This window comes from Saccoglossus kowalevskii, chromosome 10, assembly GCF_978046115.1.
Source record: "Saccoglossus kowalevskii chromosome 10, keSacKowa6.1, whole genome shotgun sequence".
NCBI classification, from domain to species: Eukaryota; Metazoa; Hemichordata; class Enteropneusta; family Harrimaniidae; genus Saccoglossus; species Saccoglossus kowalevskii.
The window spans coordinates 411,587-439,574 of record NC_140650.1 but is presented as its reverse complement, the minus strand read 5'-3'; the positions used below and the strand labels follow the sequence as shown (position 1 = coordinate 439,574).

Sequence of the window (27,988 nt, the reverse complement as noted above, 5' to 3'; positions counted from 1 at the left end):
TGACTTCGTTCAAACGGTGACTGATAAGCTATACATGGCACAACCCCAGTTAGCTATCAAATTTAAAATGTATAGTTTTGTTTATAGTAATATAGTTTGAACATAAACATGTCAGAGATATGAAACCAGAAGCTGATGCTTATGATGGCATTTATTTTCATGGACATTAAATTTCACTATTTTGATGTTTTGAGCATCTTCACTGTATTTTAATTTCCCAAATTTGTCAAGAAAACAATGTTATTGTACATGTTCTTGTAGATTTAATTTAGCGAATTTTACTAATCAGCGAAATTAAAACCCAGTGAATAGTTAATGCATTTACAGTACTTGCAGTTCATATTGAGAGATTGCTCTGAAACAGCATTAATCGTCAAACCAATAAATCTGTATCTATGACATGATATATAATGAATATTTAAAATTTGAACATCAGTCAACGCATGTCGCTGTGGCTGTAAAAACACATTCATTAAAACAAAATGGCCGCCACACACACACACCCACCCCCCCAACCCTCTTCCAAACAGAGACTGAATAACACATTTCATTTGCAACTTCCTACATCAAATTTAAGATATATAGTTTTGTTTATAGTAATATAGCTGTAATATAACCATGTCAGGAATATGATTTTTTTTTAACATTAAAATGATTGACATTTGTATCTGATAGTCAAACAAGTATTTGTCCATATTGAATACATGTACCGGTATACATATATAACATGATGTATAATATATATAAAATTTGAATATAATCAGTCAAAGCATTTAAGAGATATGGCTCTAGAAGCCCAATCATTAAAACAAAATGGCCACCAGACAGCCATTTTGAACCAGATCTAAAAAATAAAATGACGTGCATCAGGAACCCGTAATGTCCAGTGCATGTACAAAGTTTGAACGAAAACCATCCATAAATGCTTGATATTTGATTATTTTTTGCACGAAAATGACCACCATTCGACCATTTTTAATAGGATCGCCAAACCAATATATCTATGACATGATGTATAATGAATATTTAAAATTTTAACATAATCAGTGAAAGCAGGTCAGAGATATGGCATGAGAACCACATTCATTACCACGTTAAAAACAACTACCGGTACTGCTACTGCTACTACAACTAACAACACGAACTTCGTGTTTGGTAGCATTTCCTCAAACAAGCATTCGCCACTTGGCAATCTTGTATCAGATCATAAAACAAAATGATGTGCATCAAGGTCCTATAATGTCCAATGTATATACAAGGTTTGAACAAAATCCATCTGTAAACAGCCTAAAACGGCTTGATTTTGATGATTTTTAACACAAAAATGGCAGCCATTCGGCCATCTTGAATCAGATCGTGAAACAAATTGACGTGTATATGTATATCATGTATGATGTGAGAAGTTTGCTTGTGATTGGTCCAGGCATTTCTAAGATACAGATCCGGAAGCACACATGCACGTCAAAACACAAGTCCCTGTTTTCGGACTGCGTCGGACGGGACTAATTAGTGTCTATGAGTATACCAACATCTCAATAGCACCTTGCTGCCATAGCCAATCAGAAAAAGACCTCCTTTGCTTATTGGCTATTCAAATTCAGTCAATATCTAAACTGTATGGTACTTTTGTATATTAAAGATTGCCAATGATAACTAATTTTGTAAGTTTTCCAACTAAAGCAGTCAGAAAAATAGTTAGGGAAATGTGGTTAGACAGAAGAGAAAGAGACATAAGCATGTTACAAAGAAGTTTACTCATTAACAGCAAAGCATAGTAGTAGTACAATATTAGTAATTACTGTTAGTATGAAGAGAGAAACCTGGAAGCACTAACTCAATCAATAATAATCCAAATAGTATAGAATAGATATATTAGAAATCTAACATTGTTAGTAGGGTTAGTAATCACAACAACATTTTCTATTTTATAGTTTTATTCTTAATTGCTAAAAGTTATTACACAAATGGGTCCAGAAAAGTTAGAAACATCTCCAAAAAATTAATGTCAAATTGTAATATATAAATACTTAGCAGCAAAAAAGTTGAATTACAAAGTACCTTTTTTAATTTTTTTCAAAATTATCTGAACAATATATAGACCAAATTTTTGAATTCTAAAAAAATGTGGGACTTGTTTAACCTGAGCAGAGAAGCTGTATCATGAATATTCATGTTTTTGTTGGTAATCAATTGCAGCGCTTGTAGCAAGCAGTCTGGATGATCACATTTGTAAATTGTATTGGAAAATTGATTGGTTGTCTTGTTTATAAAAAAAATGACCAGTCATGACACTTCTCTGCTTGTCAATTGGGGAATAGAAAAATAAACAAATAGAAAGAAACCACCACACCTGAGAAACAAATTCTATCAATACAAAACATAAGTTTGTTTATTTTTTTTTTAAACAAAACATAGAAACTTTAGTTTCATATTTGTTATATAATCCAACAAAAATACTAATAAAATGTCCCCATATACAAAAGACAATAAAATCGCCACAAACAGCAAATGGTAAACACCTCAAGTAACTGAACATCATCCATACAAATCACAAACTTTTATCAACAGTAAATTTTCAGATAAAGATGAATATACCCATAAAAATGAACTATTGTCAGTAAAATATTCTCTTGAGTGATCTCAATAATTGGGCCAGAGGTACATTGCAGGACAAGTACTTTGATGAAGAATTCTTAGACTTTTTTAATACAGCTTGGCTATGTTGTTAAGACTAAAAAGAGTTTATCTGACAACAGATCATGTAACAGGATACTGCATCTGGCCAGTGATTGTAACCACAACTCAAATGTTATTAATATGTATGAACATTTAATATGTACTGCATTTCCTCTATTAGGAGTGCTAAACGAATTGATAGAGGCTTTGAAATCTTCAAAGATAATGTATGTGTAGTTTATCTGTTCAGTGTATTCAAATGTTGCAAACTGACAGTGGATGTTAGTTTGCAACTCAAATACATTCCCCACTATGTCAATAATCAAAATTCTATTGTAATCTCCTCAGACTGCAACAGAGCCAAATTAAAAAGATGCATTGTTATATATATATATATATATATATATATATATATATGTATGTATATATATGTATATTTATATAAATATTAATGTCAACAGATGGTTTTGTGATCCAGTGCTTAATAAAACCAAAATGATCTACGGTAATAGAGGGAACTCAGCACTTAAGACAACAGCTACAGATGATCAGAAATTATGTTTTCTTAATTTAGGTTTAAAAATATATGTTTGTGTAACTATTCTGATATGATTCTGAGCTGCAGTGGAGGATGTTCATACATACTAAAAATCATAAGTTTGAGATACGGATGTTAATAAAGAATAACACATCATGAACAGCTTTCAAGCACATTTCCAAGCTCAACAGGGAAAAATGTGGCTTATAATTTAAACATTCAATAATAACTTTAGGTGAATAAAATAAAATTTTTAAAAAACAATAAAACTCCTTCAAAAATAACATTTGAGCAATTCTGTTGTCAAAAACAAAATTAATATATTACCAATAATTTCCAAAAATTACACTCTTATTTGCACATGAAGCAATAAAATATAATGCCAATACCAGGGGAATGGATATACGAAATAAAATAGGGTAAAAATCAAAAATAAAGAAATTTGTATCACGAAAAGTGTTATAAACATCTATCCTATACAGATTATGACTAGTAAATCTCTTACAAAAAAGGACTATGCTTGCTCTGAAGAATTGAAGCAAGAATAGGGCAGAGGCAACAGGGTTTTTACCTTTTCACACTTTGGGTGAACACCTTTCCCAAAACGCACAGAAAACACTGTTATATTCCACAAATATTGCACATAAAAATAATTAAGAAGTTTGCCCTGATTGTTTTTAATTTGATGTGATGTATGTAAAATAAAAAAAGAAATACTCCTCCCAAATATGATTTACAAATTATGTTAGTTTTCAGTCGTGTTTGTGTAGCACCATGCAAACATACATATAGGCTGTTGTAATGTCCTTCCCTGTACTTTGCTTGCCCCAAGTACATATGTCAAATACAGTCAAAGTCACCGGTCCTAAAACTCGAAAAAATACAAAAATGGAATATTATAAATCTGAGAACAGTGAAACTGTAATTACAAAGTTTTAAAGATATATTAACTCTGGTTTTTGTTTTTATTTTTGTCCAAACTAGCTACTTTATAATAAAAAAAGGTTTAAAAGCTTTCAAGTTTTTTTTTTTTTCATATGCAAAAAGCTTAATAATATTAAATGAGAAAAATAAAACAGATACCCAATGTATTTAAATTTAAATCATCTGATTGCAAAAGTTTTAAATTAATAATCTTATATTCAATTTCAGCGCACAGGGTATATTATGAATAAATCAACAAAAATGATTTGTTTTTGTCCTAAAACCTGACTAACAATAGAATGAGGTAAACTTTAGCAAAAAATAAGGATCTACAAAGTATTGGAAAAAAAATAGAGCTATAAAAAAGTTGGCATGAAAAGACCATGAACAATAAATTTGTATAAATGCGGCACCAAGATATGGTAATTTACATTTCTTATTCTGTGGAATGACCAGTTATATGAAAGCTGACAATGAAGTTGGTGCAAATAGGAAAGTGCTGTCTCTTTTACTTGAATTCAGAGAAAAGTACAAGTGTACAAAAAAATTAAGGAAAAATCTAAAAAACAGTCTTCTGTCAAGTTCATCTTCCAAACATGTACAATCATCTTAAATATTTACTGTGCACAAAACTTTTTTTCATATACACATCATTCACAAAAATTTTAAGAAAAACAAGTACAGTTTATAACATACAGATGCCTGGACAGTATTTATAGTTTTAACAGTAACAATAAAGACAGACATGGAACACATTAAAAACAACTACCGGTACTGCTACTGCTACTACAACTACAACTAACAACACGAACTTCGTGTTTGGTAGCATTTCCTCAAACAAGCATTCAATTTTTGTCTCAAGTTGTTACCCGCATTAACAGTTATACAAAGCTCTATCCTCGGCTTTCCTGTAAAGTAAACAGTCTGACAAAACCCCCAATGCAAATGTAGGCATTTTAGCATCACGACTCAATTCTGGTATTGTAGGGAAGCTGTAGATTTGTTGAATTCCTAGAATAAAGTGAATTTGGGGTATAATGCCAGCTGTCACAAACAATCTATGATGTGTCAATCATAGAAACAAACGTCAATCACAGACTCTTTATAATGACTATTTTGCAATAATAACTTAGGTATCAGAAAAAAACAAATGCAAAATAAAGAATCTGCGACTGAATAACCTCCCCTCTCTCAAAATAGAATAGTCCAGTACAAAGATAGGACCAAACTAAAGTAAAAGAGAGGAAGAGGTGATATGATCACTTCTGTTTATGAAACACAGAAATTGGTGATCCCAGTTAATATTGGCTGGCATTCCTAATGCCTATCTATAGGCAAATATCTACCAAAATACAACAACATACTAGAAAAAACTAATTAAAAAATGGCAGGCAAAATGATTATTAACAATAATTAAATACATCATAGTAAAGCTTATGTCCTGGCAAAATAATTTATAAATAATTTTATATAGATTGCACAAATGGTAATTGGCATGCACAAAACAAATGTTTCATGAAAGTCTGTAGTGTACAACAGATGTTGATTGTAGAAAAATTACATTTAAGTGTAAATATTAAACATGCAACTCTCATTTTGACTACTACGACATCGAAATGAGATTTTGATGATAGAACTATAGGATAGAACAAGTACTTTGAGACTGTTGTTGTTTTTTTTTTTTTTTTTTTTTTTTTTTTTTTTGACAAACCATAGTTAGTTTTGATATCATGCAAAAATGGCTAGAAATCCAAAAATACAAAATATTGCAGCACAAAGTACTTCATAGGATGTTATAAATTATGTTTAGCACACAGTTGATACACAAAATTTGAAATATCAATTCTTGAGTTGCTCATTCAATAAGAAATAATCCTTCACACAAGCCAAAAGTGTGTAATGCTGCGGCTTCAATTTGTAACACATCTCTTGCAACTTCACGTTAGTAATATATATCAATATACAAGTCAACATTGTACTTGTATGTTCTTTGGTACACTATCACATCACATTTATAAAATGGCACTCATTGCTACTGTTCAAATTTCATTTTAAATTAGGCAGTATTAGTCTGTAAATTTTCTATAGTAGTACAAAATAGATGTACCATAGTAATAATAATAATCAGCTCATCAACACTGTCATTAAAATTGACTAATAAAAATGTAAATTCAGAAACCAGTCTAGGTATAATGGGAAAACTGGTCGTCTTCTGGTAAATGGATAAGAAGGGGTTAGAGAATATCTATACTATACATGTCTGTACAGAGAACCCAGCCACTGTTCTCTGTTATTGCCATGTATTATGTAACATATCAAATACCGTACCTGTAGTTCAAAACAAGTCACAATCTAACTTATTACAAAAAGTCTCGTATTTCAAATGAAATATTCATGGTGCTTGCATGCAGCAAAAATATTTTATACTCAAAATATTCTGAATCTTGTTTTTGTCTTCGGCAAGATTTTGAACTTGCGCTAAAATATAATGAATTTTACATATATTAAATGTTTGACCAAAATACTTACAATCAAGTCTCATGCAAAAAAACCATACTAGGATATCTAATAAGCATTACCTGAATGCTGATAGGTAGAATGTAATATGAAAAAAAAGAAGACACAAATTGTATTCTTAGAAATATGGAGCTTTTTAGTTATCTCTATGCTTCTGGGTACGGCATCAGATGTAAATTTAACACCAGCGAAAGGGAACAGTACGTGGACGGTCTGCTCCCTCTTTAACTAGTGGCTTGTGAAATTCACGACCAGCACGAGAATGAATAGTTGCCCAGCAATGCTCACAGTAGTACTGCAGACAGGTAACATTAGCACAGAAGAATGGTGCAAACTTGCCCGCACATCGTGCTCCCTGGCATTCATCACACATTTGGTCATCCAAAACATAAGGTTTCACTTCCACCTTAAAAATGAAAGCAAACAAATTATTATCATAAACCTACATTCAGTCAACAAATCAGTAAATATTAATTACAAGTATATATGCGTGTCATCAGGAACACAGATTATTGAAATGTGCACAAAATAAATATTAATAATCAAAATGGCAGACGTATTCATTCATACAACTACAGAAATAAATCCATATTTGTAAGCATTTGTCTTTGTGGTACCATATTGGAGATACAATATAGTCATGTGCGTGTTGAATGCCATTACTTAAGTTTTCTTTGGAGCTTTTGTTTGTATTTAATTCCCTAGCTTGTAGGCATACAATCAATATTCCTCAAGCTGTTGTCACAACCATATGCCGGGTATAAAATCCATATTATGCCTGATTTGTTTCAATAGCAGGGTTTGCTTTATTTCAAGAATAGACAGGAAGATAAATTCTTCACCAGTATCATTTATAGTGGGCAATGAGTGTCCAAAGCTGAGGCGAAAACTAATATATTTAAAAAAGTTATTGATGAAAAAAGCCCTAACCCTATATTCTTTAGACATCGCCTGTGAAGGTTGTTATTTTCCTTTCATACCAGCTATATGTGGAGGTTTTCAGCAGGCGATATGATAATCACAATTATACAAGAAGTTTCACTGCACTAAATTTAATAATACCGGTACTACAACCTTTCCTGAAAATCCTTAATGATTAGATATTTGGCAAAAATCCTTGATTAGTAGTATAAAGTAATAAAACATTCAATGGTAATTTAATGTTCTTCCAAGGAAACAAATTGTATTTTTTGTTTAACTCTACTATAGTGGCCCCTGCTCTATAATCATCTGGGGGAAAACCCTGTATTTGCCTCAATAGGTGGGATCCTATAATAATATCACAGCACCATTATGGGATTTCAGGCTAGCCACTGGTATCTGGATAACAGCATTTAAAATACCAAACATATTTATTTTATAATGTTTAACTATCAAAAGCAAATAATCCAATTTGAAATAGAATTTGAAAAATCCAAGAAATGAAGAAAATCATTTTGTATTAATGGTAAACTTGCCTCTTTAGAATCTCAATACTGATATTTTTCAATTTACAAAAATGTCAGTTTTAGTACTCTAGTTCAAAATTTATGACTATGCAAAGCATATACTGACACATACAGAATAACAAAACTAATTTTCTAATATGAACACGACCTAATATCAACATGTTTGCCAGCTCAACTACTTGATTTGAAGTTAAAAGCATTTAGCTTCATTAGTTGACATTTTCAATTCTTGCAAGAAAACACTTAATGACAAGTTGACATTTCCTTGGTCTGTTTCTCTTTCTATTTCACTTGAGCCAATTTTCACTTCATTTCATCCAGAAACAAGTGTACTCTCTTGACTTCCAAGTTTTTTTTTTTCCAATATTTTTTTAATGACTGCTGTCATATTTTTTTCTATCTAATTGCCTGATTATTCAATGGAAAACCACCATTTCTTTCTATAATTTAGTCATTTTCCATTTCAATTCATCACTACATCAGAATATAATACATCTAAAGCTCTAACAATTTGCTCACCTTGCAAGCTGTTACACAGACTTTTTATGTTAAAATAAAGATAATAGGGATGAAAGTGCTTAATACCGGAAATTCTGTTAAACTCAATACACAATACAAACCAACCACCTCACAACTAATAGCTAGAAGCAATAATTGAAAATGATGTTCAGATAAATGACAACACATGTCTCCGTTTTTTAGTTTAATATATTTGTATTTTGCCTATATATAATATTTTAAAAGGTCACGAGTAGAAAAAAATGTACGCTTTAATTTATTTTGGGTGATTGGACCAGAATCATTCAATATTGGATTTGTATATCTCTATATGATCAGAAGATATTTTTAAATTACCCTCTAATCTTACAAAATGTAAAAAAATCACAAGTAGTAAAATTCAATTTACTCTTACTGACTACAATATGGTTGGAGAATATCTGTTACTAAAAAAAAATACCATATTCAATGAAACAAAAGTCACTGTTTTTGCCTCTCCAGTAACGATTTACCGGTATTAAAATATATTTCTCCATTACATGATTAGCTCAACAATAGAAACCTTTAAGAATTCTTTTCATATTTAAATATGTAAAAATGCTTTGGAATGTGTGCTAAACACAATGCATTATTTAGCGCATTCAGATTAATTTTGCTTCACTTCCCTTCATTTTACTATTTCCTGCCACATCAGATTACTATGGCAATATCAAGAATCACCATTTCTCTATTACCATATGTTAGCCTACCATCAATGTTACTGTTAATGCTTTTTTTTTCTTTTTGCAATTGTGAATGTAAGTTGATACATGTCAATAATAAAAAGCAATAAATGAATACTGCATTCATTATTCGTATAATGCTAGGTTTTTTGAAGTGATTTGCTAGTGTCCAACCAATCGGTTTATTTAGCTGAATTTTCAACTATATGTTAAAAACAGTCACACCAAAACTGAACTTGATTCAAATTACATAGTGACTTCCAAGATATTCAATTTTGAAGATTATACAAGACACATTACCCCCACCCTCGCCAACTGACAGTCACAATTTAGATACAACAGCATGAACATAACGAAGGCACATTACCAGTCTACATGTAGGTTCATTGGTTCCCTGTAACGGAAGGAGGCACACTGATTGGTGCATATGTAAGCTACTGAATACTGTTAATACTGAAAATCACAAAACTGACATCTAGAACAAGGATGAGTTTTCAGTAGTTGCAGAGACTTGTGAAGGATGCACATGGCACATACCGGTACTTTAGAACGCCACTTGTTATTGTTGTGAAACGCACAAATATTAGATATAGGAATTATTGTCGAATAATTTTATTTTATAATGAAATTCTAAGCAAATTTGAATTTGTAAAATTTGCAAACAGTTTTGATCTGAACTATCCACATTTGATGTCATCTCACCGACCCTCATTTTAGTGTTGGGTAAAATATCACAAGCCTGAATAGTTTTGTTATACACTACACTCACAAGGTTGCAGATAAAAGGTGTTATTTCTGAATTCAGAGTTTCACTTGATGTGCCGTTGTTACCACAGGTCAAAAAATAACATCAAAAGATCAAAATGTAAATTTTATGATTGGGCATGGCCACTAGTTGGCTATTTTCAAGCAAATAATAAATATAATGCAGGAACTAATATTTGGTTATGATTATGTGTGAAATTATCATTTATAAATGCAATAATTTACCCTCTTGTCAATGTCTCCATGTTGTAATTGCACAAACCGAGCACTGATAGCAGCAATGTAGCTTTGTTGGTTAGAAAATGCCACACGACCAGCTCCTTTGGGGTATTTCAACTCTGGATCTGTATCAATCCCAGCATAACAAACACCACCATAAAGACGATCCATAATCATTGCCAACTCAACTGAAATACAGATAAATAAATTTTAAATCAACTGCATGTGTGTATTGCGACTCAATTCACTGTAAATCACCCACAAGTTTTGATTTTTTTTTTAAATTCAATCAAACAGCAGCAGCTATGGCTATTTTACATTGTGTACTAGTAAACTGTTTAATTTTCACTGCTAGAAATATTTGCAATTTCAGCATTTGCCATTTGTGAATACAACATTTCCTTGCAACACAATTCGCAAAACTCGTGAAAATCTGTTTTTCACAAAATTACAATGGTTTACAGGCTTTGCAGTATTCATACATCACGACTGAATACTAACTGAGAAATCTATGTACATGTGACTCGCACTTAACATTTCAATAATGACAAAATATGCTTTCAATTTTTCAAATATTTGGACATTTTCCTTCATCACTTGTGTTCTATTTCAGGAATATTACAGTAATATGCTTCAGTGACCTCATTGCATTAAATGCAACCTGCATAAACAACAAACAACATTGAGTTTTCACATCCGGTCACAGTTGGCAATAATTGCTGGTGCACATCTGCTGATAACACATTTTGAATATCTGCTACAATTCACAAACACCACAGTGAATCACCTCATAGATGTTTATTCTAGTAACAGCACTTACAATAGACAGTCAAACTAATGATTCTTTATTTAAGTTTTTGCACACTCAATATTTGTAAAAAGAAAAACAAGCAGCCTATCGGCTGAGATAGCTCCGCTGTTAGCAATGCACATTTCAATTAAAGAACTGATGAAGACATCATTAGAAAATGAACAATATGTATAGTATCAAAGCAATCGGACTTACAGTTTTTAACAAGAAGTCGAAAATATCACTTTTTACCAAAAATTACAAAAATATTCACCAAAATTAGAGAATTGAAGATATCATCACGAAATGAACAAATCTAAGAAAGGTCTACATGTAGTATCTATATAGTAATATCAAAGCAATTGAACTTTTGGTTTTTAACAAGTCGAAAATATCACTTTTTACCAAAAATTACAAAAATATTCACCAAAATTAGAGAATTGAAGATACCATCACAAAATGAACAAATCTGAGAGAGGTCCACATGTAGTACCTATATATGTAATATCAAAGCAATCAGACTATTGGTTTTTTACAAGAAGTCGAAAATATCACTTTTTACCAACAATGACAAAAATATTCACCAAAATTATAGAATCGAAGATACCATCACGAAATAAACAAATCTGAGAAAGGTCCACATGTAGTACCTATATATGTAATATCAAAGCAATCGGACTTGTGGTTTTTAACAAGTCGAAAATATCACTTTTTACCAAAAATTACAAAAATATTCACCAAAATTAGAGAATTAAAGATATCATTACAAAATGAACAAATCTGAGAGAGGTCCACATGTAGTACCTATATATGTAATATCAAAGCAATTGCACTTGCGGTTTTTAACAAGAAGTCGAAAATATCACTTTTTACCAAAAATGACAAAAATATTCACCAAAATTAGAGAATTGAAGATATCAACATGAAATGAACAAACCTAAGAGAGGTCTACCCAAGGTACATATACACCAAGTATCAAAGCATTCAGGCTTGTAGTTTTCAAGAAGAAGTCGAAAAAGTAAAACATTGACACGGACGACGACGACGGACAATCACTCATATGATAAGCTCCGCTCGACAAAGTCGACAGCGGAGCTAACAAAGCTGTGTCACCAACTAATTTTTGAAACAGTCGTGTTTTAAATATTGTAGACAGTTAATACACAAAGCTCTATGAGGGAAAAATAAAAAAAAGTGAATGTTTTTTGAGCAACATTTACACAAATTTACTAAATGCAATCTGTCAAAAAATTAAATAACTATATACATGGAAATGAAATGAACAAATCTGATAAAGGTCCACCCAAGGTACCTAAATATAAAACATCAAAACAAATTCCCAATTTTCCAGTTCTCAATGGCAGCTAATTCACATATACATTTCAAGGTTTTGCCGTGCGGGGGCGTACTCCCAGTGGGGTTGTTTTGTGCTGTTCACAAAACCGTAACAATGAAAAATTTGCTTTCGAGAAAAGTTTCTGAATTACGTCAGTTTCTACAAGGATGAGGGATAACTTGTTGTAATACACGAAAAGCCAAGCTGATTGAACTCGTGAAACTTGCAAATGTGTTAAAAGTTCGCCTTTAGAGCCTGACGATCGCGAAACCTCAAGCAAGCGTCGTCGTACAGTTCAAGACAAGGAATCTACCCTGGCATTAGAAGATCAGTATACTATCAAAACCTTGGAGAAAACCCTCCATTACATGCCATCATTTGAAACTGCAGATATATTTGCGTACTTAATACATTGATGTGACTGGACACCTTCCAGGTTAAAAGAATATCGACTTGACAATGGTTTTCTTCTGTACAAAGATGGACATATTGTTTCCGTCAACCTTCACCATGTTAAAGAAACTGAATTTATTTACATCGTGGCCGAGTGTGTTCGAGAAACATCCCAAAAAGAAAAACCTTACCAATGCTGGTTTCTGGTTAAACAAGTTCAGAAATAATTTCCGGTGGCTGTAATTGCGTTGCGCAAGTAATTTTTTATTTTATTAAGAAATAGATGCAACTACAAGCATCACTGAACATAAGTTACACTTCCGCTCCTTGTCGAGTGACTTTAAATAAATCTTATTACCGGTAATACATGTAATCGCTTTAATGATTGTAGCTAAAAATAATTTTCATTGAAAATATAATTCTTATTCATGCAAACACTATGTGGCACTACTAATCAGTATCCAGGATTTTGACTTGCGCCACAAAGATCACGCAACACAGGTCGGCACTGACGTTGCACGTATATGGGACAAGCCGAGAAAGGAATCCACCCTCCAGCAAATTGATAATATCGATATAAGACGAAATAAAACGCGTCCAGCCACTGCTAAACCAACATTGTCATCTTACAACCCAGGAAGAAAATCATGCCATGAAAACAACGAAGATTTAATCAAAACTACCGGTAGTCACGATATTTTCCCCCCGTGAACTCATGCTACAACCACATGTTGGATCCAATGTTAAACTCAGTAACAGAACCACCAACAATTCCGGATTTAGGCAATAAATTCAAATCTTCAAGTGCAACCAATTTTATACAGTACATGGCAAATGAACTCACTGTGTCCGACATTGAACTAATGACATTACTTTCACTAAATCAGCGAAACTTGTCGCATTCGTTTAAATATTGACATGGCCGAGTAATAGCCAGTAGGTATAGCTAACTCCATGATTCATAAGTGGGAAACTAATTATTCAGACAACTACATCGTGAAAAAAATAGTAAGTACTCGCAATCAGCAAGTGCTAGATTTTGGCATCAATAATGAAATTCACTGCAGTCAATAATACACCGGGTTATAATATTAAATATATTCTGGATATTTTGTCAGATTTGTTTTCTTTATGGCACTGGAAGAACAGCCAGGAGCATTGCAATACCAATTTACCATTGTGATTATTGCGTCCTCGTAAGTAAGCCAAGAAATTCACTTTGTGTCAGCAAGTAAACGCCAAAGCTGTGGTTATTTTAACCCCACTCAGAGCCGTGACAGTGGTTGTCATCCGAGTACTTTGATAACCGCCAAGCGCGGCCTTCTAGGGAAAACCAAGATCTTGAAAATTGGGAATTGGCTAGCTATTTTGAAGAAGTTGAATAAAGCAGTTGAAACAAACTAATAATAGCAGTACAAATCAACATACATGTGTGATAAAGGTTGACAAAGCTGACAATACAAAGAACGGACATTTCACCCTCATATACCTTGACATATAACAAACGTAGCAAAAAATAGAAAAAAATTCAACAGCAATCCAAGTGTGATGTTCATACCAAGTTTGATTAAAATCTGGCGTTCACTGCCAGAAATTGTTATACAAACACCATACATGCATGCTGCTCATATCAACTGGACCTCTATCAGGCTTGATTAACAAAGATTACAAGTTTTTTGTAAATACTGAAGTCGTATGTATGATAGTAGTATATTTACCTGCTCTTAATGGTCTTGGAACACCACCAACAAAGATAGTTTTTCTAGGATCTAATGGCTGCGACCCATCCATCACATAGTCACTATCAGCAAGATTCCAAGGACGAATTTGTACCTTCAATAAGAAACAAATTTTGTTAACAATTTTATAATGCCATACAGCAATGTTATGCCATAATAGTCTTCAATATACTGCTACATTTGTAAGCATATTAAAACAAAAATAGGACTTTCACAGTTTTTTCACAACCAATCCCGCTGGTGTTTTTTGGGAAAAAAAATCAAAAACCAAAAATATTAACGAGCAATAGAGAATTGATACTATCATCAAATGAACAAAATTAATAGATCTGGATCTGCCAATCAAATATGAATTAAATTGGTTTGATGGTTTTTAAAAATAAATAAACATGTTGTAATGCAATGAAAAAAATCAAAGGAAGAAAACACCCAATGTACATAAATATCTGCTTGAGTGGGATTAATAAATTCAATTTGGTTTGCGGTTTTGAAGACAATTTTGAACATATTGAAGTTTGATGGACAAACGGTAATATGAAAACATCTGGCATATGATAATCTATAGGATTTCTATTGAGTTTGAAAAGCAGTTGATTCATGGAATATCCAAAGGTCTAAAGGGAAGCATTAGCCTTTACTTTGCATTTAAAAGGGAACAGTGTGTGGGAGTAGATGATGCCATCAACTGTACACGATCTAGTACTAATTATGTACATGTACTGGCTCATGTGGTTAAATCTAAAATTGATTTATTTTGTGAATGTTATCACAACTCGCCATGCAGTGACATGTTAGACTGACAATTCATGCAGCAGCATGCATGCATGCATGAACTGACACCATGAATGATTTCTATCAACTATCACAAGTGACCTTTATCACAGAGAGGAACCAAGTAACAACCAAGCATCAATTGTAATTTACATATCAGTCAATTCTTCATGTAGTTTAGATGGGTGAATGCATTAAATACTTGCATAGTAATAGAAACAATTATCAATGACATACATGAAGTACCCATTTATATTTGTTAAAAAAAAAATGGAAATTTCACTGAAACAAAAAACAAATTGGCAAGAATATGAAAAATGTAACATAAAACCAAAATGAGCTTCACTACCTATCCTTTATGAAGTTTGAATAAATTTGCCAAGGGTATACCAGAGAAATGGTTTATGAAATAGTTTTTTAGAAAAAAAACTCCAAAACGAGACCAAAATAGAAATGAACATGCATTAAGTCTTGTCTTAGTACTAATTTTGAACAAAAGCAGTCACAGCATTTCTAATAAATGGTTAAGGACATCAAAATTTACAACATGAAAAATATTTACTTTGTTTTCAGTTTAATTTATTCAAGAGCATTGAAATGTGATCAGAACTTGAGATATTAGTGGAGAAGCCAAAAACTGACTAATCATTATGCAAATTAGGTGTTCAATATGCACAGATGGTGCTAGAGCATTTATATGCCAAGTTTCATTGAAATGTTGTGATTAGTACTTGTAATATAAGCAGAGAAACCGGAAATTGACTGAGTTGAACATAAAGAAATAAAAGGTCTGGGAAGACCAGTCCAAACATTATTATTCAAAATAAATACAAGTAGGCATGTTTTCAATTACAAAAGGCCACGAAAAGAAGCCATTTCCTCTTAGACAGGTGATCGATTTAAAGTTTGCCCGATGTTCACAGATGTTTGGGAGAATACATTATGACACTTATTAATATTATAATCTTGTCTCGACTACATACCACTCTTGATCATGTTGCCCATTGTCCTGGCTTTACGCTTATATTTTTGTGTAACTCCACATTTGGTAGTTTGCACATTAGTAATCTTTCTCTTTTATATTAAGAAGAATATTTGGTTATTTTAGCTAACTTTACTGTGGTTTTATCTTAGAAACTAAAGCAGCAAAACTTACTGGTTTATCTTTGATTGTAGGGCTTGATACACACAAGTACAATTTGTCACCATCCTTGAGACAAGCATCTATCAACTCTTGAACTGATCTCTCATCTTGGAAGAGCAAGAAAGCATATCCTGAGACATAAAAAAAGTTTTCATGTTTTAGGTAGCGCTTTTAAAATTTAAAACCATATTAGTTATATGAAGTGGATTTCAAATCCATTACGGATTGTTTTGGTATCCTCCACAAATTATTGTCACCATATGAAACAAACCATGCATGGCACAGTCCCTGTCAATTATCAAATTTAAGATACATAGTACCGGTCACTGGTAGCATAGCGGTTGTCGCATGCGACTTGTGATCGGTAGACCCAAGTTCAAATCCTACCTTAGGCTGAACATCAAAGGGTCGACCCCTCCCCTGGGTGAGTGTGCCATATCCTCAATAGGAAGACCAATTCCACTGGCCGAGATTCATTCACTAACGAATGCGACTTTGAGGGAACCTTGGTTAAGGTCTGCAGGTGTTTGTGTTCGACTGAGCCTGGTTGACGCCAGGATAGCGCATTAAAAAACTTGCCATTTGACAGAGAGATGGCCACACAGCCCTGTAGTCCCAAACATGAATACTGTAGAATACTTTATTTTCGCTATTTTTGCTGAAGGGATGTTTCCGTGAAAATAAAATCCAGCGAATATAATTTTTTTCCAATATTTCACATTAAACTCATCAAAAATCAGTGAAAATAAATTTCACACAAAACGCCCCAAAAGCCTTTTCAGCGAAAATTAATTCCAGCGAAAATAAAGTATTCCACAGTATGACTTCTGTGGCAAAATGCTCTATGTGTCAGCACTTGCAATTTGCACATACAAAATAAAAAACTGTCAGGAGAGACAACAGTGACATTCAATGTCCAGAACTGTCGCCCAGCACAAAAAATATTTAAACAAGCAGCCTGTCGGCTGAGATAGCTCCGCTGTTAGCAATGCACATTGCAATTAAAGAACAGAAGATATCATTAGAAAATGAACAATATGTATAGTATCAAAGCAACAGGACTTGCTGTTTCAACAAGAATTCAAAAATATCACTTTTCACCAAAAATAATCATCAAAATCAAAGAAAGCTTAGAAAGAACTCCCGTGTGCTGAGGGAATAGGGATCATGACGTAATATTCAGGAATATTTGAAAATGATAAACAAATTATGAATAATCTATTAAATAAGGAGGCACCAGTAGTCATCTGCACACATAGACCTTGTATACCTAACAATAAGCCTACTTAAAAATATGCATAAAAAGTCTACACAAAATTGAAACATTAAAAAGAAAACTGAAATAATTCATAAAACATTGGGGAAAATGAAATGCAATGAAAATAGTAAACAAATAAATGCCCAAAATAACTTATAGGGCATTTAAACATATTTTAGAAATTTAGTTAACACAGAAAACGTAAAGTAGCAAAAACAACTATGTAAATTTCTGACAAACATTCTAAACATCTAAAATTCAAACCACTATCTTAATATCAATATGTGTTTCAATAAATATTATATTTATTTATTTTCAGTTACGTATATTAATAAGGAAGGCATCACAATCTTTTGGATTGGTTCGTATATCCCAAAAATCGACATGGTAAAATTACAACCATCGTACAGCTCAGTACCATAACAAATATTAATAATTTACGGCAGACGTACTTCTCGGTACATAAAATTCAAAGTAATCCCCAACGCGTCTCATTTGATACTGCGTATAAATTGACACTATCTGGGGCACGTCGCACGCGATGAGTACCAACCAAAAATACACACAGGACATTTTAAGTGGCTCGAAACAAAACCTATTCGCTAATTTTCGTTTCGAAAATATCTACAATGGCTTAAAACCCTGCAGCCCGTCCCGCATGTTTTTTTTTTTACCAGGCAGGAGACGCCGGTCAGCGTGGCGTTGCCCCAGTGGTTTCCACTATGCATCCAGTAGTTAATGCCGACATCACGGTCTATATATTCCACATGAAGCATGGTATTCAGCTTAACCATATTTTCTTTTTTGCTCCATGGCTTAACTTAATAGGAACAGTAACTCGAGCAATAAATGTGCCTTCCGATTTGAGGGATATCGTGCCGTGTAATATTCAATGAAAAAAATAGTGAAACACGAGGCTCACGCTGGGGGCCCACATAAGGTGTTGCAATAGTGTAAATATAACAAAGCCAGACACGGATTGTTTCCTTTGCTAGGTAAAATCAATGTACAGAATAATCGGATGAAACAACTAAAGTAAACTAGGATATATTAGAGCCAATGAATTCGTAATTTCCGACAAAAAGGGCCGGGAAAAAATAGCCCTCATTTGTTCACCGTGTTGAGGGGGCGGTGAACAAATGAGACACCGATTGTCAAATTGTTTTGGTAATCATCGCATGTTGATTCATGTCATTTGTACAGGGTACTCTGACACAAAAATAAGGTAAACCAGCTTACTTAGTGCTAATGATTTTGTGATTTCCCACACGAAGAACTTTCTCGGAAATAATCCGACATGCTGATCAGCCCACCAACAATCGGCACCAAAATTGATCACTCCTGTCACGGTAAATTCGGCATGTTTTACGAGTTTTTTTTCTCCAAATCCCAACATATATTTACACATGTAGGCGAATTTTGTCAGCTCTGTGTAAATAGATATTTTTTACTGGGAATGTGCCCCATTTTACGTACGAGAAGCCCTTACACAACATAGTAGTCATCAACACACATAGACATCCTATACCTATGAATCGACTTGATAGCTTCGTAATTTGGGGAAGGTGGGGGTGAAAGTGCACCATGCAAGTTTCCAAATGTGTAAAGGAAAATAAAGGAAAGAAGTACAATACAATGTTGGTAAGCGATACAAAGGAAATATCTCCTTACGGCAGCGACTTGATAAAACTACATTGATGCTGGAGGTCACCATATTTGTTCTCGCGTTCAATAATACGGTGATAAATCAGGATTCACAAGTACAACGAATTTACATAACATTTTACCATGAAATCGAACCTACCAACCATTTTCATATCTTCAACACTGCCATGGTTTTGGCGATGATGAATCTCAAATTCATTATTTTCTTGACTGGGCTCAAACAGGGTTCAATGTTCCGTGGCTTGAGTGTAATTGTACACCACATGTGAATGTAAACTAGCTTGCACAGTAATTCGTTTCACAGTCATTGAGGTTATACCATAGACCTAAGGTCTATGGTTATACATTTGTTCAATTACTTATTTATTTATTTATGTATACGATAATAAAAAATCATACATGTAATTTCTTAGACCTTTTCATAATGTAAACTGATACATTTCATCTCCCGAGCGCTTGCTTCGTTTTTGTACAACGCACTGGAAATAACAAAATGGCTGACACCATCATAAATTGCTGGTCATAAAAAATAGAATATGCATGCGCATCATTATGCAAATTAGTCCACTCACCGATTCCTATTAGTTGTATTCATGCAATTGGGCATAAAAAACTTTAAAAAAAATAATAAAAAAATACATAAAAAATGCTAAATTTTAATTAAAATGTAAAATACAACAATGAATTGCAGCAGCCAATCATTAGTAACATTCTTACCAAGTTACATAAAAATCGTTTTAATGCTTCTTGAGATATAACTGAAATAACTTAAAATTAACACATTATTATGCAGATGAGCTCATTAATATGCATGGTGTCAACCAAAAACTAATCAAATCTGCGCATTGCCCCAGACAAGCTATATACCAAGTTTCATTGAAATCCGAACATTGGTTCTTGAGATATCGATGGAACAGACAGACATACATACACACACACACACACACACACACACACACACACACACACACACGCGCACACACACACACACACACACACACACACACACACACACACACACACACATTAACTGCAAAGACTCCCTTTTTGTGCTTTGCACACGGGAGTCAATTAGAGAATTAAAGATATCATCATGAAATGAACAAACCTGAGAGAGGACCACATGTAGTACCTATATATGTAATATCAAAGCAATTGGACTTGCGGTTTTCAACAAAAAGTCAAAAATATCACTTTTTACCAAAAATGACAAAAATATTCACCAAAATTAGAGAATTGAAGATATCATTACAAAATGAACAAATCTGAGAGAGATCCACATGTAGTACCTATATATTTAATATCAAATCAATTTGATTGGCGGTTTTTAACAAGAAGTCGAAAATATCACTTTTTTACCAAAAATGACAAAAATATTCACCAAAATTAGAGAATTAAAGATATCATTACAAAATGATCAAATCTGAGAGGACCACATGTAGTACCTATAAATTTAATATCAAAGCAATTGGACTTGCGGTTTTTAACAAGAAGTCGAAAATATCATTTTTTACCAAAAATGACAAAAATATTCACCAAAATTAGAGAATTGAAGATATGATCATGAAATGAACAAATCTGAGAGAGGTCTACCCAAGGTAGACACCAAGCACCATATGCACCAAGTATCAAAGCATTCAGGCTTGTAGTTTTCAAGAAGAAGTTGAAAAAGTAAAACATTGACACGGACAACGACAGACTACGAAGGGCAATCACTCATATGATAAGCACTCCTCGACAAAGTCGACAGCTGAGCTAAAAATAAAGAGTTGAAGATATTATCACAAACAAACTACATTGACAGGACAGGCAACTCAAGAACTGACAATGCCAATGTTGTAAAGAATGTTTCCAGTGCTGGCAGATTGCTAACATTGTTAAGGAGTTTGTGGGGGGAAATCAGTGGTAGATAAATATAGTAAATAAAATAGTAGGAAGATATAAATGTTAACTGTAGATTATTACTATAACTTAAGTAAATGCAACTTCAGCTGTCTTGATATCTTCTTACCTTTGGGAGGAAAGTAAGACTTGCTCTCTGCTTTATGTGGCCAGTCTACAACAAGGCTACCAAAACGACGGAAACTTGCAGTAATTTCCTCTGTAAGAAAAGTGGTATTGTAAGACTGGGCAATAATTTACAAAATCCTTTTTCGTTTTGGGGTATATTATGGCAGAGACTATGTGCTGATCAGAAACAAATTTGTTGTTGCTCTAATGAGATATGCATGGACCGTATCTGTTCTATTAGTTGTGCATACGTTTAAGTATTAAAAATTACATTTCGGTCATCAATACGAGTAATATTTTAGTGAGGCAGCATACAAAAAATGCAATATGAATTTTCAACTATATATATATATATACCGGTACACACCTTAGAAATATAAAAAATTTTTCAAACAATTTTTTTGAGTTATTCTAATAGCAAGAAAACAGTTTTCCCCTTAATCCACAATATGGACGAGGAAAATAATGTCATGTCAACTTTGATGTAACTTGACATTTTTTTTAATCCTAGTCACCTTTGCCGGGGAATATAATCAATTGTGACATTTACATTTGATTCTATGTGGGAGGGTATTAAGTATACAACTACAAAGCTTATTAAGTGACAGTTCGGTTAATTTGACATTTTTAATTAAGAAACTAGAAGAGTGAGTTGTCAACCAAGGAAATTATTCACCTTTCAGGGTTTTTTATGTGAATAAGAGAGAAATCACATTGCTTAAAATTTAATCTCCGCCTCTACAGGTATATTCAGTTGATCAGTGTTATCATCAGATTATGCAGTCTACTACTTGATTTAGCAAAGAGGAGTGTTTCTACGAGTATGGAATACCAATTGCTGTTATGCAAATCAGAAGCTCAATCACAGAACTAAGATCATGACCACTTGACAAGAAGAAGATTTACTATGACAGGTATAATAATGAACCTAAGATTGAAAGTGGTGCTAAATTAAGAATCTCAAACCAAACAATTTATCAGGGAAAAGTCCAAAGATAGAAAAGGGCAGTATTAGAAATAACAAGTCATACATCACACTTTGAATTCACTGTGGAAGAGGCAATTTGTTTCTTCTTTTAAAACATCTCCCAGGTGTGTCACTAAGTAGTTTGTCACTTTTATTTTGAAGAATTGAATACCTATTGACCCTGACATAATCACATTTTGTTACACTCTTTTGAAAGCAAGATATCATTTTCACTCATTAATATTTAAAGAAATGATATTATTCTTAGCTTAGAAAAGGCATATATAGGTGTCTCAATCAAGTTTGTAATTTGTAACATAGAGACTAATTCTTTGAATGAATGCCAAAGTCATATGTTGTCACCTTTGACAGAAATAATCTGCATCATCAAGACCTGTATCGAAATTATGCCAATTTGGCTCAAAATTAACAAAGGAATTATAGTTAAAAATGTTGCACCCAAATTTGATAGCAATAAATACATTATTTACTGTATAGAGTGGTTTCTACACACATTTTTGTAAAGTAAACTAACTGTTCCAACATATTTATTTTTACAACAATTTTTTTTTATACTTATCAAAACCTGCATTTTTGTTGTGATATCAAGCACATGAATTGGTTCATTGAGACACAGTACATGTACAAAAAATTTACTGGTTATCAGGCTTAGGATCCAGAAATTAAGGTTATTTATAAATATTTTCCGTTCAGTGCATCTTCTATTTAAATAATTTCAAAGCAGGAATTTGCACTATAGGTATACTTAATAACAGACGAGAGATAGAAAGAATTGAATTATTCTGAAGTTGTTCAGATACATTATACATGAAAAAGAACAAAGTTCATAGAAGGCAAGTGCATACCCAGTCCACAGTGAAAGATACAAATGTGTGGATTTGCCTATAAACAATAAGAGTTTTCAATAAGAAGTCGAAATAGCATTTTTTACCAAAATTGACAAAAATATTGACTGAAATGAACTAAAATGTATATGTGAAGTTTTGACGGATAGATTGATCACAACAGTGAAACAAGTCATTGTTTGAAATCTTTGTCTGAATGGGGACCATTTCTGTTGAGCTGAAGATGCAAGGTTGCAATTGAAATAGTAGTCTTTTTTTCCCCCGATGAGTATAAATAATAATAAAAGAATCAAGTATATGTGTACTAGTGCTATACTCACCTTCATCAATATCTGGAGGTAGACCACCTACAAACACTTTACGAGAGTAGCGTTCTCCAGGATAATCTGATGAATTTGATTTAGGTGAGCTTCTTGAGGGAGAATTGAGAGATGGTACAATTTGGTCAGCACAATGACCATCATCCAAAAATGAATCATCTCCTGGAAAGAATGGACTACGACCTGAAAGATGAAAAACAGATGACCATGTATAAATGCAGATGCAAGTATTAAATATTGGCAGTCATTTTCAGTAACATTTGCACCAAATTAAATTAAACAAAAATACAAATAATGAAGGAAACAGAATATTATGATATATTCATTCACTATATGTGCTCTATCATGAGCCCACACATGTACAAATATGCATTTTTCAGATACAATACTATAAAATATCAAATATCAATAAAACTAGAAATTCAATAAAAACTTTCGGAATGGGCAGCAGCTGGACTGATGAGAATCTGTTTGGAGTAATCAGATATCACAGAGGTGCTAAATGTATTGATAACATTAGGTCACACTCTCATATCCAGTACTACAAATGGACATTTGTTATACATCCCCTCCCCCCCAAATGTTATATCAAATGTTAGTTGCCTTAGCAACAAGTCCAACTGCCCCATTCTTGATGACTTAAGATAAATTTACATGTTTAATGAGCAAAAAAAAACCCAGAAAGACAAGACTTTATCAGGGTGTGGATAACAAGCATAACATTCACATTCACATTCACAAAAAAGTACAATGGTGTATAGTTAAAATACAACACCAGAATTCATTATTTTATGAGAATACTTGTAATTTCTCCAGTCTAGTATAGATACAGTCATTTTATGTACATTTTCAAAGTAAAGATTATAGACTACTAGAGGTGAATGCAGTCAGTCAAAATGTGGCAGATAGTGCTCAGGAGATATAATACAAATTGAAATTATCCACATATACACCAGAGCCAGTGCATTTTGGCACTAAAACTGCCATAATTTAATTGGAACACAAGACTTTGGAAAGCACATATAAGCATATGTATGACATGACGCAGGTGTGAAGTTTGAATATGATTATACTAATATATCTGAAATATAGGTGTGGACAGACAGACAGACAGACAGACAGACAGACAGACAGACAGACACACACACACACACAAACAAACAAATGCATAAAAAGATGGCATTAGCATCTTGTGTAAGTATATGTATACAATTGCTTGAAAGGAGAAGCAAATTTCGCCATCTTCTCGGGGAAATTTATCCACCCACGATGTCAAGAAACAACTTTCAGGTAGCAAACACATGACAACCTATCAGCAATATTTTTTTCCCTATAGCAAACTTACAGTAACCTCTAGTCTTTAACAAGAAAGAACCTGTCACATGGAAATTCGTTTTTCAGTTTTACCCAAGATGGAATGTTTCTTTACAATGTCCTAGTTTTTCATGCTACAGAATACATTTCTGTCACAATAAATTATCCACACCAAATGATTGCAAATATTAAACAAGCAGCCTCTCAACTGAGATAGCTCCGCTGTTAGCAATGCACATTTCAATTAAAGAACAGAAGATATCATTAGAAAATGAACAATATATGTAGTATCAAAGCAATTGGACTTGCGGTTTTCAACAAAAAGTCGAAAATATCACTTTTTACCAAAAATTACAAAAATATTCACCAAAATTAGAGAATTGAAGATATCATTACAAAATGAACAAATCTGAGAGAGGTCCACACGTAGTACTAGTACCTATATATGTAATATCAAAGCAATTGGACTTGCGGTTTTTAAGTCGAAAATATCACTTTTTACCAAAAATGAAAAAAAATATTCACCAAAATTAGAGAATTGAAGATATGATCATAAAATGAACAAACCTAAGAGAGGTCTACCCAAGGTACATATACACCAAGTATCAAAGCATTCAGGCTTGTAGTTTTCAAGAAGAAGTCGAAAAAGTAAAACATTGACACGGACGACGGACAATCACTCATATGATAAGCTCTGCTCGACAAAGTTGACAGCGGAGCTAAAATTTTTTAAAAACTCATTTTAAAATTTTGTAAAAGAATGCTTGTTACAAATATTTAGAAAGTTTTTACATGTTCAAGTTGCATAAATGCTTGGGGTGTACCATCAACAGTACAAGTAGTTCATTAATCGCACACACTCCCTTAGCAAATGGTACTACATACATGAATCACAATAAAAGTTCCCTAAATAGTACAGCAATATCTAAAAAATTTGCTATTAAGACATTTTTTTTATATTTACAAAATTGAATAAAATGGTTACTTTATCCAGTTCCAAGAGATGCTATGTAAAAAATGGAGTGGAAATATTTCCCCGATTTTGCTTAATAACCATGTAAATTTATTCCAACATCAAGAAAGTTGTCACAAAAACGAAAGTGTGACTCCCTATCTGTTGATACATTGCAAGTGAAGAACATACAACTGTTTGGGCTATTAGCATATTCAGATCAGCAGTGTGCTATATTAATCAACCAATCAACATTGTAGGAACCCACTAACCATACAAGCAAAATCAGAAGATAACCAAGCTAATGTTGTGTGTGACTAAAATGTTTTGTTTGAACAAAGAAGATGATGATTGTAAACCACCAAAGGTTAACCATACATGCAGTTTTGGGTTTATGTGTGCTTTCATTAAAGATATACTTTTTAATAGTTTACTGACAAAATTATCAAATCAGTCATTTTAAAGTTACCCGGTACATGTAAAACTGCTACATTTAACATAGCTATACAGTATAAAGATTTCACAATGGTTCGTACTATATCAAGTTGTTCTCAACAATTTGTAATATTGCATAAATCTCATCCGAGAATCCCTGACAGAATATCAAGAAAACTCTTGCACAAACTGCTAAATATAATATGTATATATCGGTAGTCACATTTATCTGGCATACCTAATGCATGGAATTGAAAAATGTACAATGAAACTGAGATCAATTTAGTTAAACACAAGAACTCCCATATGCTGAGGATATTGCAAGCATGAACTAGATAAAGGAAAAATTTAAATTAACCCGTTGTGGTCTGGTTTTTCCCACTCATTTTGGCTACCCATAGAAACTTTCAGCAAGTGATATGCTAAACATGAAACCTTTGCTCATTGATACACAGTGTTAAAAGCAATGTGAGCCAAGTTCATTGAAATATGTTACCTGGTTTATAGGATATACAAAACAGCTATAAATTTCATACAGATTTCATCCCTAAACTAAATTGGCATGTGCATTATTTTCAAGACTACTAAGTACTAAGTTTCATTGAAATTTGATGAGTAGTACTAGATAAATCTGTGGATCAGCTAAAAATTGGACAATTAGGTAATATGAAAAGATACCAACTGACAGACTGACCAGCAGGTAAGTATTAAGTCAAAACTAGTGTAGCTACTGTGTCGATAGTCTATATGCAGGCAATAAACATTAATATTAATGTATCCCTAAATGTCAATTTTTATGCGAATTAATACACATTGCCCACATGCAGGACCATATCAGCTTAGCTTTTCAAGCTGCATAAAAAGATGCAATTTAGGAGTAGGTATCTTGGTTTACTATGGATTTCAGTAATCTGATTGGCTCTTAATTTTTATACAGTTGAAAGCTGAATGTGACTAGGAAGATTTGAGTCTATATTAGTCTTTTACGAGTCTCTATACAATTTCCTTTACATGCTCTCGTGTTAGTCTTCAATCAGAATGGGTAGTCCAAGGTATGCCCTGCAATGATTTCTTTTGTTTGCAATGACTCATAATGCAGTTAGGGGGCGTTATGGATAAATCATTTCAAATAATTCAATAAAGAGTTTTTGGTTGATGGCAAAACATCATCATCGTCTAAGCTAATTATACAAGGATTTAAGTATATAAATAAAAATTTTAAACTGCTGAAATATTTGGCTGCGCAAGAAATAGTTATGATTATTTAACAGCCCATAGAATTTGCAGCCAGGGAACAACTTTCTTTCCAGTTATCTTTGAACTGATCACCATGATGATATTCAAACAAATTTAATAAGTAAACATTAAAGTAGAAGCAAGACCAGCAACTATTTTAGTTTGTAAATATAAATGAAATGTGACTACATGAAGGAACAAAATAAGTTTAATTCTTGAATCAATATTATTTTCCTAACATGTAGAAGAAGGCTATTATTTTACTCCTACAATCTATAATACCCGAACAAAAGAACATAGATTTTCAGCATCAAATATGTCAATCAAACCTTATCAGTATTATTTACAGGAGTCCACATAGAATGGAAAACAAAAATGAACACATCTAGCTATTTTTATATCATCTTTCTTCACAAATTTATTTTCAGGTTGACAATCCCTCTGTATCCTTATACATGGAATATCTAATGAGTGAACAATGATAT

The 27,988-nt window shown here is 32.8% G+C and overlaps 1 protein-coding gene across 3 annotated transcripts in view; it reads right to left on the bottom strand.

The window, feature by feature from the left end:
• Positions 1-1,735: 1,735 nt before the first annotated feature.
• The window catches only part of LOC100378487 (cytoplasmic polyadenylation element-binding protein 2-like), a 72,399-nt gene continuing 46,146 nt past the window's right edge, over positions 1,736-27,988 (bottom strand). For all 3 annotated transcript variants that reach the window (XM_085504133.1, XM_085504134.1, XM_085504135.1), the window contains 6 exons: positions 23,567-23,749; positions 21,415-21,504; positions 16,493-16,611; positions 14,545-14,659; positions 10,314-10,495; positions 1,736-7,061 (listed from right to left, as the gene is read on the bottom strand). In XM_085504133.1, the coding sequence (XP_085360259.1) occupies positions 6,834-7,061; positions 10,314-10,495; positions 14,545-14,659; positions 16,493-16,611; positions 21,415-21,504; positions 23,567-23,749 (917 nt within the window). In that variant the 3' untranslated portion in view covers positions 1,736-6,833. The remainder of the gene's footprint in view (positions 7,062-10,313; positions 10,496-14,544; positions 14,660-16,492; positions 16,612-21,414; positions 21,505-23,566; positions 23,750-27,988) is intronic.